The sequence below is a fragment of the Dendrobates tinctorius genome, unplaced genomic scaffold (assembly GCF_039654945.1).
Source record: "Dendrobates tinctorius isolate UK_male_01 unplaced genomic scaffold, ASM3965494v1 ptg000107l, whole genome shotgun sequence".
Taxonomy (NCBI): domain Eukaryota; kingdom Metazoa; phylum Chordata; class Amphibia; order Anura; family Dendrobatidae; genus Dendrobates; species Dendrobates tinctorius.
The window spans coordinates 25,583,645-25,598,205 of NW_027361775.1; the positions used below are offsets into that span (position 1 = coordinate 25,583,645).

Here is a 14,561-nt window from a genome sequence, read left to right on the forward strand (position 1 = left end):
CGTCTCACCCTCGTGTAAACATGAGTTGTAAAGTTGAATATAACCTTTAAATTGTGTGGGGATAAAACCTGTTTGTCCTCTTTCTTATATAGCTGGATATGGCCACTGTTTCACCTTATCAGGGATGATCCACAAAGATTTACTTCCTGAATAGCAAGTCTTAAAGTACGGTAATTTCAGCTGTGTGTGAAAAGTTCACATGCCGCACCGCTACGGGTGACCTGCAACTCCCCTATGATGGAGGCGCAGAGCTTTGGCCTCTCCATTCTATGGTTCTGCTGGTGTGATAAAGATCAAACCCCCATTGGAATGACATCACGTATGTGAAGATGAGAGAACCCCTTCATTTAGATTGTTTTGGTTGATGTTCTCCTTTATAAGGCGAATATCGATCACCTCTTGGGCCTCTTTGTGCTGCACATGTTGCAGCAATGAAAGGTCTACCCCTGATACTATGAGCTTATATTTTACACTTAGGCCACCTTCACAGGCCTGCTTTAGAAAAAAAAAAAAAAAAACCATGCATGAGGTATTGTGTGGTTTTCTGTTAACCATCCATGTGTGCCATATGTCTGTACCATCTGTGTTCTGTTCATGTGACACATACGAAATAGAATGCAGAATAGAAATTGCAGAATTTTAGGTGTTAAAGATGTGCAAAAATAGAGGTAGATATATGCAGGTAGATCGATAATAGAAAACCTTTATCATTGCATGTGTAGCTTACTGTACATATATTAACCTAATAAATTAAAAAACGATGTGGGTTCCCCCACTATTTTTGATAACCAGCAAAGGAAAAGCAGAGAGCTGATATTATCAGGTTGGGATAGTCTATTGTTATTGGGCCTTTCCCAGCCCGCAACCGCTACAGAAGTGGCACATCACATCAGATCCTTCTGTACTGGTGCTTAGCTATTCCCGATTGCCCTGGTATGTTGGCAATTGGGGTAATGGTAGTTGGGGTTGATGTCAGCTGTCCAAAAACACAGCTGACATCAAGCCCTGGTGATAGTAATGGAGAGGTGTCAATCAGACACCCCTAGTACTAAAAAGAAGAAAAAAAACAAACACACACAAAAATGCTTTATTTAAAAAAAAAAAAAAAATCAGTACCCCAACTTTTTCCCTGGCTAATCAATTTATAAAAGAAAATAAAAAATCCCACGCAGGTCTGTAGTCCAGGGAATCGGACGTATTCCACAAATATAAATCTGAAAAGAGAAATGAAGATACTGTCCCTTATTCACAAATGTATTTTTAAAAAAAAGTTCTCACTCAGATCCGGCGTACTCCAATGCTTCCCATTTTGTTTCCCAAATTCGTTGTTCAAAGCCTATGGAGCTTCGTTTAGACTAGTAATATTACTGACCTCACGACTCTTCGCTGTTTTTTTTAATTTTTTTTTAATTTTATTACTGGGTTAGTAATGGGGATGTCTGAGAGACACCTTTCTATTTCTAATACAAGGCCTTGAGGCCAGCTGCTTCTTTGGGCAATTCACAGCTGACATCAAACCCAACTACCATTACCCCAATTGCCAACGCACCGGGGCAATCTGGAAGAGCAGAGATGAAACACCAGAATTGGCACATCTAATGTCATGTGTCATTTCTGGGGCGGCTACGAGCTGGTATATTTAGGCTGGGAAGGGCCCAATAATCATGGACCTTCTCAGCCAGATAATATAAGCCAACAGATGTCTGCTTTACCTTTACTGGTTACCAAAAAATCTGAGGGACCCGACATCAATTTGATTTCATTCAATTTTATTTCACATATTTATTAGGTTAATCCATGTCCAGTAAGCTACACACGCAAGGCACTACCATATTTTTCAGACTATAAGACGCACTGGACCATAAGATGCACCCCAAATTTTAGGGTAAAAAAAAAAAAAAAAACATTTTCAAAAGATGGGATCCATCTTATAGTCGAATTTAAAGTATCTTACCTTGGGGCTGGTGGTGGTGGAGCAGGATCACAGGTGGCATGGTCCCTTCCTCAAGAGGTTGGCGACAGCAGAAGTGGGGCAATGGGTGGGAGAAGGGGGTATCCAGCGGTGCGATGCTGCGAGCCCAGTGTCAGCAGTAAGGCAGAGTGCGTGACGTGGAGCAGAGTCCCTTCCTCAGGAGGTTGTCTGAAGTGGGAGGATGCTACGGGCCTGGTGTCGGTGGTGAGCAGAGTGGAGTGCATAATTTATTTCCTGGCTACCTTTTCCCTGAAGCCCACAGTCAGGGGAAAATATTCACCTCCGGTGGTGTGTGTGCAGATTGAGATCTTGGTTAGGCCAAAATCGCAATCTGCGCATGCACTGCCTCCAGCGGCCCACAGCTTCAGGAAAATGGCTGCTGGGAAACCAATGTTGCACTCCGCTCTGCTCACTGCCGACATCGGGCCCGTAACATCGCCACACTTCTGCCGCCAGCTTCCTGAGGAAGAGACCCTGCTCCATCACTGCCACAACACCCCCCCCCCCCCCCGTAAGCCTTGGGGGGGTGTCTTACGGTCTGAAAAATCCGGTAATTGTATATCTCATGGATATCTGTTTATCCATCTATTTACCTCCTATCTGCCGATCCCTATCTTTACCCATCTTTAGCACACATTTCTGTTTTGCATTCTACTCCGGTACGTGGCGCACAGATGTGAGTTATGTCCTCCTTGTGCACAACACGTGCTGCCTGAGAAATCTGGACATATCTAGGCATGGATCACATGGACATACGGTCCGTGTAAAAACACAGACATGTGCAAAGCCTCATAGATTATAATGAGTGTGTGAAAACGGATGCCACATGTACACGAAACGGACGCTTGAAGAGGCCTAAGATAGGTGGTGCTAAGTATCAGAAGAGTCCGTATCCAGCTGTGCTCTGAGAAGGCAGACCGGCGGCTTGTTTTCTGTTGATGTCATCCTTTGAACTGTGGCCACACTGTATTTAGCCTTGGCTATCTCATTGTGCTCTGCTGCAATACAGAACACTGCTCTTGTTGTTAGCTGTGCTACTCTAGGGGATAAGGGTTGGATCCAAGATATTCGTATAGATGAAAAGCACCATATGTCAGATGACCACTATTGAAAGGCTGGAAAATGTGCATTTCTGACAAGTTTTCATATAGTTTGAGATCGCATCATTATCTTAACAGCCATATGTGAATGCTCCCTAAGGCCGTGTTCATATGAGCGGTCTGTGGTCACTTATGCTGAGACAGGCAGTGCTTGTGGCTGTCGCTCCTCCGTAGTGGACCCCAAAATATGGCAAAAAGGATCCATTTTCATTTTACCAATGTCATCTCCTGATGATTTCCAGTTTGACAAAATACAAAAAAAAATCTCCTTTTAGAACAAAATGCTGGACTGGCCAAAAAAAACAACAACCCCAGATCCCATTATACCGTTAAATGGCTGCAAGATGGTGCTTGATTAAAAAATGGGTATGAGATCCAGTTTGTGTCTAATAGGGAGTGCGTGCTCCATCTAGTAGCATATTAGAGGGTCTCTATATCACAGCGGAGTTCATCGCATTGCTTGAAGTCATTATGTAAGACGTGCCGCTCAGGATTCCTCGGTGACTCAATCACCAGCTTCTTATTTTGTTGAGGAAACTGGAATTTCCCCTTGAGTTATTTGGTGAAATATTTTCTCTAGCTGGAACATGTTGAAAAGGGTAAAATAGATTTTTTTTCTGGTATGCAGTGGTTGCAGAATTGACATTTGATCCTCAGACCATCCTTGTAATGGGGCACATTACTTCCCGTTCTGGACTTCATACACATATAAGTTTACAGGTTGCATTGAATTGGAGGACTGAGAGCAGGGTTATATGTCTGTTACTTTTAAGATCCAGTTTCCTATAAACATATGAAACAACTGTGTTTTAAACCCTTTGAAACTATTGCATCACTCTTATTTGAAAAAAAGACATGCCTGCAGTACTCAGCAGCAGCCACTACACAGCGCTGTACTGTTCAGCGTGGCAACTATCAACTTCCAGCCCGCAGCATTGAGAATAGCTGATTGGTGGTGCTGCCAAAGGCTATTGGACCCCACCAATCTGATACTGATGAGCTACCCTAAGCAGGATACATCAGCAATTTAAAATAAGTATCAGCCTAAAAGTAATGGGACTACCCATTTTAAAGGGAACCTGTCAGCAGCATTGTGCATAGTAACCTACACACAGTGTCAGGTCGGTGCAGTTATACTGATTTCAATGATACCTTGAGTGATGAAATCTGTCTTGTGGTTGTTGCTTAATCTTTATTTTCAGTTAATGATATGCTCATGCGCCGGGGCCGCCTGTGGGGGATCTTCATGTGGTTCTCCGATTAGATATTCATGTCTATGGCTTCTGACCGGTCACTGATCCCTCACTGATATGCCCGCTAGTTTGCATAATGAATATTATATTTTTTTCTTTTTTTAAAAAAACTTCGGCAGGCAGATGGTGACTGCCCTGCAGCACGATCGCATCTATAATGTGTATTTAATTATTGTTTTTGATGGTATACTTATATTAAAAAAAATCAGTCTGAAAATGGCGCCGCCTGCGCAGTAGCAGCTATCGGAGAGCTGATATTAAAAAAAAAAATCGCCTCCTCCAAGATGGCGGCGTCTGCGCAGTAGCATCTATTAGATGGCTGATACCCTCTAATGCGCAGACGCGGCTGGCACCATTTTCAAAATGATTTTTTTTCTGTTTTATTGATACCATCAAAAACACATTATAGATGTGATCATGCTTCAGTGCTGGAGCCACCTGCAGAAGGGTTTTTTCTTCTTTATATGTAGAAGCCATACACATGAATACCTGAGCAGGGCACCACATGAAGACCCCCCCCACAGGCCGCCCCAGAGCACGAGCATATCATTAACACAAAACTGAAAATAAAGATTAAACAACCACAAGACGGATTTCATCAACCAATGTATCATTGTAATCAGTATAACGGCGGCGACCTGACACTGTCTGTAGGTTACGGAGCACAATCCTGCTGACAGGTTCCCTTTAAGTGATTATTTTTAGTTTAGTTTGATCATTTTAAATTACAACATAATTGAAAAATGAGCTTTTTAATGATAAGGTAGCTGTGAATGAGGACGCTCCTTTACAGGTCCATAATTGTAGTCCTCTGAGTGGATACTATTGTAGCTATTTATGCAATGCTCTGTGAGCAGAATATTCCGCAGCTGCACTGATCATGGGCTAGTTCACACCATTGGGCAGCACCTGCATGCTTTGTGTTGCAGCTGCACTTCTTGGCATGGCCGTGTATCTCCTGGGATGCTGCTGGTTTTGATCATAAAAAGACCTGCAGTTGGACTGGGAGTTGTATCCGTAATATGTAAGATAATAGTCATGTGGCTAAGCCCTATCAGTGTGGAGTCTGTTACCAGGCTGGACAAAGTGGTCTGTACAGGATCAGAAGGACATGACTGCTTTCTTACATAAGAGGCCACAGTAGGGCATGCTTAGTATTGCAGCTTGGCTTCATTGAAGTGAAAAAGGACTGACCTGTAATACCATACGTAACCAGTGGATGGGTGTGGCTCGGTTTTTGGAAAAAGGCATTTGTTTTTGCAAGAGCAGGTACTGGCGGCTGTAGATTCTCTCATCCGAGAGTATCCGTCCAATTATGAGTGACCTTCTGATCAGTGTGAGCATAGTGCGATCTGATTCTATCGGATAAGAAGAAGATGTAGTAAAAAAAAAAATCCTCCATTGTGTCAGTGCACAGAAATCTGACTGCACTCAAATGTCATCCAAGTGCAGTCTGATGTTTCCCACGCACTCATTGACCTGCATGGCCAAGTGCGATCCAAATGCTGCAGGGTTTTTTTCCCCTTGGGCTGAACGTTGGATCGCAGGCACTCTGTTGTTTTGTCGGATCGTTCTAGCACAGCAGATTTTCTTGTCTGCACGAGTCCTAATACTAGACATCCCATTTAAACTTTCTATAAAACTGGAAATCCCTCTAACTAGACATCATCCGTGCACCCTTACCTAGCGGTGATGCTACCCATGTATAAGGTGCTGTGTCCACATTCCATATGTCTCTTTGCACCTTCAGCTGTTCTCCTATATCTGTGCATTGTCTCATATGGGTCAGGGCACACGTACTGAGGGGGTGTGTGCAGGGGGATGTGGTGTCCATAAAAAGCCTTATGTTCTTGTAATTCCTCCAGGCGATCCTCCACACCATGACATCATCTGAAGCGGATCATTGTGCTGCAGAGAGGAGACCGGAACAGCCTCATTTCTAGCATGAAGAGGCCGCTTTTGTACATTAATGCTGAAATGATTTGGGTCATTGCCAGGTCGTCTGTGTGAGAGTAGCAGAGAAAGAACTGGGCAGCTGTCTATCTGCGGCATTCATCTTCACTGTGAGCGGATTTATCACCCAAAATCTCTGCCGATAAAGCCGCCAATGAATGAGGAATGGCTCTTGTTTCATAGGGAGCAGCCTTGTACCCTTGGGCACGAGACTTGAAGACCATCGAAGGTCATGTTACGGGCAGGCACATAGCAGAGTAATGGTTCCCTACTTGTCAGCACAAAGGTGTTTCCCGCAAACATATAGGGCTATCCGCAGGATGGGTCACGTGACGTCTGAACGATGGGCTTCTCATGTTCATTGGGTGACAGGCTGCTGTTTATTTTAGAAATCACTATTACACCTGAAAAGATCATCGATCTGATCAGAGACTCTGCTTGTTTCATTGTTCTTTCACTGCGAGAGATGGACACGTTCTATGGAGGAGAAGGTAGACACCGCATTCTGCTGCAAAGTCCTCAGTGGGACACTTTGAGCTCAATCTGCTCATCTCTCTCTGTAAGGCCGGGATCACACATGCAAGAGACTCAGCCGAGTCTCACATGATAATGCCCGGCACTGCCGCCGACACTCGGCTCCATGTATTGCTATGCGGCCGCACTCTCCGAGGGCCGGGTATTAAGATGCGAGACTCGGCCGAGTTTCTTGCATGTGTGAACATCTGTACTCACTGAAAAAATGTTACCTGTGAGCTGAGATTGAATGATCAGTGCAAGGAAGAGAGAGAGCTGCAGATTACCCTCATTTTATATACCGTACTACCTGTACTATTGATGTTTGACAAAAATACATAAAATGACTATTGCGCTTTAAGCTCCGTTCACACGTTGCAGTTCATCATGGATAATTTATAAGAGAATAACAATCTGCTGGTCAGCCAGCTGACATTGGGCCAGAGAAGGAGAAGAGCCCAATTTTCCTTAGGGTTTATTTACACGGATTTTGCAGCCAAAACCAGGGATGAAACCTACAGAGAAACTATCATTAAAAGACTGCCGCCTGCTCTGTGTTTTGGAGACGCTCCTGGTTTTGGCCCACGAATACTGATATGTGAATAACTTACAAGTAGGGATCATGGCGGTTTCCTCTTGTATTTTTGAGGGGATGATACCCCTGTGAATTATGGTGGTCTTTTTTTCATTATTCACAGTCCGACACTACATAAAATGTTGAGTCCGTTTGTTCTGCTTTTCTTATTTTGGTTGTGTCCAGTTATAGTTCTTTGTTCACGTGTGTTACTCATTTTTTTTTTTTTTTCCATGTGATGGATTTGTCCTCTACGTGAATTCCTAATGCTGGGAAGAATGGCAGATTCCGAATTCTGCCGGTTTCTTGTTGGCAGAGCAGAGGGTTATAGACGTTTGGCTCGTATATCGCAGGTCGCTGAGTGCCACATGTTTAACGTGTCACACATTTCACAGCGGGTTCAACTTTGTTTTTCTAGATTCAAATGGTGAAATATTTCTTAGAAATCTAATGCACTTTAAAGCTAAGTTCACACTAGGTGTTTTTGCCGTATTTTTAATGTCGTTTTTTTTAGTGCATTTTACAGCACCAGCAAAAGCTGAGATTTCAGAATATTCCTGCACACAGCGTGTTGTTTTTTTTTTTGTTTTTTTTTTGTCGTCATGATTTTGTGTTTTGCATGTTTTTTTGCACAATGGAGCATGTCATTTATTTCATCAGCGTTTTTCACCCATTTATTTTCACAGGGGCAAACATTCAGATCGAGAAGGGGTTGCCCTAGTTGTGGACAACCCCTTTAATTATGGATGTGTAGATGATATAAGGCGGCGACCAGTAAATATTGTAAACTAGATTAAGGCCCGATGCTATCGCATCGGGAGGGTAGTGATGTAGCGTTGACCATGTGTTGTGCGGCACTGTGAGTAGCACACCTTGAGAAGGAGATGTGGTGAACAACCATCCCGCCCATCTCTTTAGCTGTTCACAAAAACCCAGCCCTGTTAAAAGAGGAGATAACATATCTCAGCAGCAAATATGATGCTGGACCTTGACATCCGGGTTCATATCACCAAATGAAAGAATTTTGATGATACACATCTCCCCTCTTATACTTAATGTGTGTTACAGTAATGTTGAGAATTATGTGTAAATGTATCACACCTATGTTTTTATGTGGATAGGATATTTACATAGTGAGCCTCAAGAGGGACAGTATTACTGATGTATGTAAAGTGCTATTGAAATAACAGTACTCTAAAAATAAAAAATTATTTATTATTACCTAAGTTATGTAGGTATGTGTTAGCTATATAGTTGAAATCTATGGATGTGTGCCTAATTTTTTTTTTTTTTGTATTTTTATTTATTTTTAATCTATGTATACCTATACGTATTATGAGGAAGAAGCCGTCTGTTGTCGGCGGTGACGGCGTGCAGAGGCTTCTTCAGCCAATCTAATGGATTTAGAGTTAGGGGATTCGTGTGTGAGACGACGGCGTTTATAAGCCGTAATCTTGTCAAGGCGATGGTGTTTTTCCTCAGGAGTCTCATTAGCACGGCGTTGTTTTTGACGTCGTGCTAAAGCTGCTTTCCTTTCACTGGCATTGGCATACTTTTTGGTATGACTCATGTTGGCACAGGTAAAGGAGTCTATTTGGCAGTTATCTGGCAGTGAAGAAGGTGTCCTGGAGTATTGTAGTGTAAACAGATACTTATAGTACTTATAGTCTTCTTATAGAAGTGGGGTACAGCAAAACAGGGCATATAAATGGAGTGAAATAAATGACTTATTAACTGGTGTAATTATGCAGAAGACTTAAACTGGGGTCCTCCTGTAGTTATGCTTAACGTTTGAAGAAACTGGTGTCCTCCTAGTCGAGGCAAAATTGGCCCTGTAATTGCCCAGCAGTAGTTATGAAGTGGTAGAGGCAAATTGGTCCTGTAATTAGACACCAGAAGTGAACAGGCAAGAGGAGCAAGGCAACACGTCCGCACAGCAAGTCGGCGTGAGGTAAATGACGAAATTCCCCGGGATCCAAGATGGCGTCCGCAAAATCTCACAAGATTTTGCGGACGCCATCTTGAGTATCGTGGATTTCGTTGATCCAAGATGGCGTCGCTGCAAGAACATGTCGCCGGCGTGGACAACGTCTGGATCCAGGATGGCGCCGGCGGAAGATGATGTCGGGGATCGTGCCGATGCCGACGGCTATCGTGGAGCAGCGGCAATGACGGCGTGAGTATGAGAGACGGAGTGAGAGAAAGGGGCGTATGTGGAGTGAAGGGGGGGACGTGAGTGGAGATGGTGAAAGGTGAGAGGAGTGTGTGTTGAGGGTTAACGTGGCAAGAGGTGTGTGGAGACGGCTGGCATGGTGAGGAAGGTGTGTGTTAGGAAGGTATATGCTGTCGGGTAGTGTGCAGGGGGCAGAAGAGGCACAGTGCTACCGCCAAAGGCAGCTTCTGTCTGGATGTGATGTCACCAAGTTACAACCGGACGGAAGCTGCTTAGCGCATTTATTATTAGAGGTGCCCTCTCTAAACACGCATTACTAATTGCTAAGACCAGGAAAAAAGGACAGCAAAAAATGCCCGACTGGTCCTTTAAGACAAATCAGTGTGTTACACAGTAGTCAGTCGTTTAATTTTGGACCGAAATGGCACCAGTCTTCGTCTGCATTTTCTAACGGTTTCCTGGGTTTACCATAGCTCTGACCTAGCTGGCTTTTTTTGCCTTGATTTAGGATTGGTAATATTCCCATGAGTCACTGTAGTGTAATTTGTGGAGGTAGTGGAGCGCCAGTAACCTGTCAGCTCCGGGTGTCAAAGGATTGTTGCTTGCTGAGTCAGAGCCAGAATAGAACAGGCAGCAGTGCTATTTATGAGAGCGTTACGCTATTCATCTAGCCATTCGGTTTTACCAGACGTTAGAGTATGAAACACAAGTCAACCGTGACAGGAAGCTCATTAATAGTTACACTAAAATGCAAGAAAGGTAAAATATACTACACATGCTTAAAAAACACCCCATATCTGCAGGTCAGTAGCGTTTTTTTCACATGATAGGTTCCATTTAATATATAAATAAGCTGTTAATATCTAGGGTCCAGACACAGATCTGTATAAGTGTATACCTCCAGAGCTTATTTTAAACAGAAGGGTGGTGTCACTGTGATTTGTAATGACTGACAGTCTGCTCTCCAGGTGATGCCCCCTTAATTTAAAACGAACCTGTCCCCAGGTTTGGCCGATATGAGGTAAAGCAGGTAGAATGCTGTATATCAGGCCTGAAAGGTGGTGGCCGTATCTCATATCGGTGAAACCTGATGACAGGTTTGCTGTAAACTAATCTCTGGAGGCAGATTCTCAGGGAGATTTGTTTCTGGCCCCGAGATCTTAGCAACTCCTTTACATATTGCGAAAACATGGATTACTCTAGAATAAGACATTTGATTGCAGATATCAAGGTACCACTTTATTCACATTCTTATGACCGGCTTAAATCCTAATGACAGATTCCCTCTAAGGCTGGTTTCACATTAGCGTTTTTTAGCATAGCGCATCGTGCGCGTCCATGCGCCATGCGCCCCTATGTTTAACATGGCGGGCGCATGGTCTAGCGTTTGCACACGTTCGTATGCGTTTTCGTGCGCATGCGCTTTGCGTTTTTTTGTAGTGCGCACCTGACACAACCTGTTGCATTTTTGGCCCGTCCAACCTGTGTCAAAAAAACGCTTGTGCACGGAATGCGACACAATAACACATTACAGTCTATGGGAATGCAGGTGTGCGCATGTCCATGCGCACCCCTGTGTTTAAAATCGCAAGTGTTTTAAGAGTTAACATGGCTAGAAACTGGTTAAAACGCATGCGCCTAAAAAAAGCAAACACATACAAAACGTATGATGCGTTTTTTGCATGCGTTTCTATTGCGCATGAAGCGCAGCGCTAATGTGAAAGTAGCCTAATGCAAGTACAGTTGCTTGATTTTACAAGCCCTTTGTAATTTCAACAATTACAGATGATCAAACAATCCCTTTAAATGAGAGAACTGACGTAAGGCCACATAGTGTATGTAATGAGAGCGCTGCAACCTAACAGCGCCGTTGATAGACTGCAACTTTTACCCTGCCGTCAGATGGTGCTACTCCATCAGACGAAGCTGTAAAGCTGCAGCTCATCACTGACCGCTGATAGACTGCAGCGCTCTCATGACAGGAACAATGTTAGGGGGATCACAACGCTTGGAGCGGAAGTACGTACCGTAAGTATTTAAGTGTGGGTGTGTCTTTTTTTTTTTTTTTTTAAATTTTACTAAACACATTAGGGACATTGAATATGGAGTTGTCTGATCGTGGATCATGCGGTTATTTACATGATATTTTATATATTTATACGGATTGTATGGATATTTGCTCTGCTTAGCAACATGTAATATAAAGCGCACTGTCTACCCCATGCTTGTTTGGGCAAAACGCCACCAAATCTGCACTGTCTGGCATTACCCTTAGGCTATGTGCACACGTGTGGATTTTTCGCAGAATTTTCCGCTGCAGTTCCGCAACTCCCTGCCACGGGAAATACGCAAAAAATCCGAATGCGTAATTCCCGCAAAAAACTAGCGTTTTGAAAGCGTAATTAGCTGTAGCATCGCTTGGAAAAATGATTGACCAGTTGGTCACACTTGTCAAACATAGTGTTTGACAAGTGTGACCAACTTTTTACTATAGAGGCTGCAAAAAATACACAGCATTAGCACAGCATGTGCGGAATGCCATTGAACTCAATGGGTTGCTTATTTTATGCGTTTTCGTGGTGAAAAAACCCCGCAAAAACGCCTTAGAGGATCACTTGTGAAGTAAGCTTTTGTACTCAGGTTTTTGCTATGTATTGTTTTTGTATGTTCCCTTGCTTTGCACTGCTGTTCTGGAAGCTACAACTCTGCTAACTGGTGATGGGTGTAAACTTTACATATTCAACATATTTTTTTTTAATACACTATAACTTACATATTACGACTTCCAGAATTAAAGTTTATCAACAAAAATTTTTTGTTGCATCCATTAATTTAAAAAAATGTAATATGAGTTTTAAAATGCAGTTATGTGTCAAAAGTACAAGTTCTTGTAACTAACAGTGGCCCGTTGTATAAGGCAGACATGCCACGAACAGGGAAATGAATCATGCCATTTTATCCTCTTGTACTTTTGTTTCAGATCTGTCTCGCAATCGATTGTCTGAGATTCCTGCGGAAATCTGCAATTACGTCTCTTTGGAGAGCCTAAATCTTTACCAAAACTGTGTCCGCTATGTGCCGGAAGCCACGCTTAACCTACAAGCCTTAACCTTCCTCAATCTCAGGTATTTCCCTACTCAAACGTCATGTGACTCTACTTGAGGACAAGTCTTGTCTTTTAAATAATGGAGTGCTGACTTCATCAACAAGAAAAAATGAGCAGGATTTTATTAGTAAAACATGACACAATTGGTACATATACAAAAATATGATAAAAAATTGTATAGAGGTAGACAAAGAAAGGAATCTCAATTGGCACCCTGGGAATGAAACTCTGGGTAGAGAATAAATCCACAGAGGTGTCTGATGTCAAGAATAAGAAATTACGTGAACAAAAGGATCTATGCATAAAAAAGCTGTATGCAGCACACAAGGAGCCAGAGGTATGCCATGAAATAGTAAAGTACCTGTGCTGAAAGTGGGATCTAATCACTGTCTCACTGACAGTAGTAAGCATGAACATCAGAGTCTAAGTAGAGCTAACCATTAAAGTGCATATCCTATTCAGTGACACTCACCCATTATATGTAGTGCATGTGCAAAGACCATGGATTCCCTGGGGCCGCCCCAGACGCGCGTTTCACCATAGCTTTCCCAACAGGGGTATACTCCAATTTTTGTATTCCGTTGGCATTTCTTCTTTATTATTTTTCATGTTAATTAGACTTGATTGAGGATTATGTTTTTCACAATACCATTTATTTGTCTAATTACTAGTGTTCCTGTGAACGCTTCAATATTGTGGACCGGTCTGCTGAGTTATTTCCTTTTTAGGAAAACGAGATGAATATTAGAGTCTTTGGGTGTAATATCTGATGGGTGATATATATTCAGACTTGGAGCCAAGATTTGAAAATTCTGATTTCTTGGCTTGAAGGAAACAATAACCTTAGATCTTTCATATATGCGCAGGTGATCTAATGTTGGAGGCAAGCGGAAAAGAAAATGCATCTTTACTCAGGAGTCATTTATTTATTTTAATTAAAAAAAAGAACTAGATTGTGGTTTGCTCACCCTCCCTGGGTCCAGTATGGAGTCTGTGTCCGTTACTGTCTGCAGTGCTAATGTCATGTTGACAGTTTAGAATCATAGCGTGGTAGAGTTGGAAGGGACCTCTTGGGCCATCTGGTCCAACCCCCTGCTCAAAGCAGGATTCGCTAAATCATCCCAGACAGATGTCTGTCCAGTCTCTGTTTGAAGACTTCTATTGAAGGAGAACTTACCACCTCTCGTGGCAGCCTGTTCCACTCATTGATCACTCTGTTAAAAAGTTTTTTCTAATATCTAATCTGTGTCTCCTCCCATTCAGTTTCATCCCATTGCTTCTAATCTTTGTTTGTGCAAATGAGAATAAAGATGATCCTTCTGCAATGTGACAGCCCTTGAGATATTTGTAGACAGTTATTAAGTCTCCTCTCAGTCTTCTCTTTTGCAAGCTAAACATTCCCAAATCGTGCCATCTTTCCTCATAAGACAGGGTTTGCAGTCCGGTCACCATTCTGGTCGCTCTTTTCTGAACTTGCTCCAGTTTGTTAATGTCTTTTTTAAAATGTGGCGCCCAAAACTGGACACAGTATTCCAGATGAGGTCCAACCAAAGAGGAGTAGAGGGCAATAATGACTTCACGTGATCTAGACTATATGATTCTGTTAATACATCCTAGAATTGCATTTGCCTTTTTTTTGCTGCTGCATGACACTGGTGACTCACATTCAGTCTGTGATCTATTAGTATACCCAAGTCTTATTCATATGTGCTGTTGCTTAGCTCTATTCCTCCCATTCTGTATATGCTTTTTTCATTTTTATTGCCCAGTTGTAGTACTTTGCATTTTTCCCTGTTAAAAACCATTCTGTTAGTTGTTGCCCACTGCTCCAGTTTCTTTAGATCTTTTTGAATCCTCTCTCTCTTCTCTAGTATTAGCTATCCCTCCTAGCTTTGTGTCATCAGCAAATTTAATCAG

General features: G+C 42.7%; 1 protein-coding gene across 7 annotated transcripts in view; it reads left to right on the plus strand.

Moving 5' to 3' along the window:
• LRCH3 (leucine rich repeats and calponin homology domain containing 3) overlaps window positions 1–14,561 on the plus strand; it is a 107,663-nt gene that overhangs the window by 13,712 nt on the left and 79,390 nt on the right. For all 7 annotated transcript variants that reach the window (XM_073589288.1, XM_073589290.1, XM_073589287.1 and 4 more), the window contains exon 2: window positions 12,519–12,663. In XM_073589288.1, coding sequence (XP_073445389.1) covers window positions 12,519–12,663 — 145 coding nt within the window. The remainder of the gene's footprint in view (window positions 1–12,518; window positions 12,664–14,561) is intronic.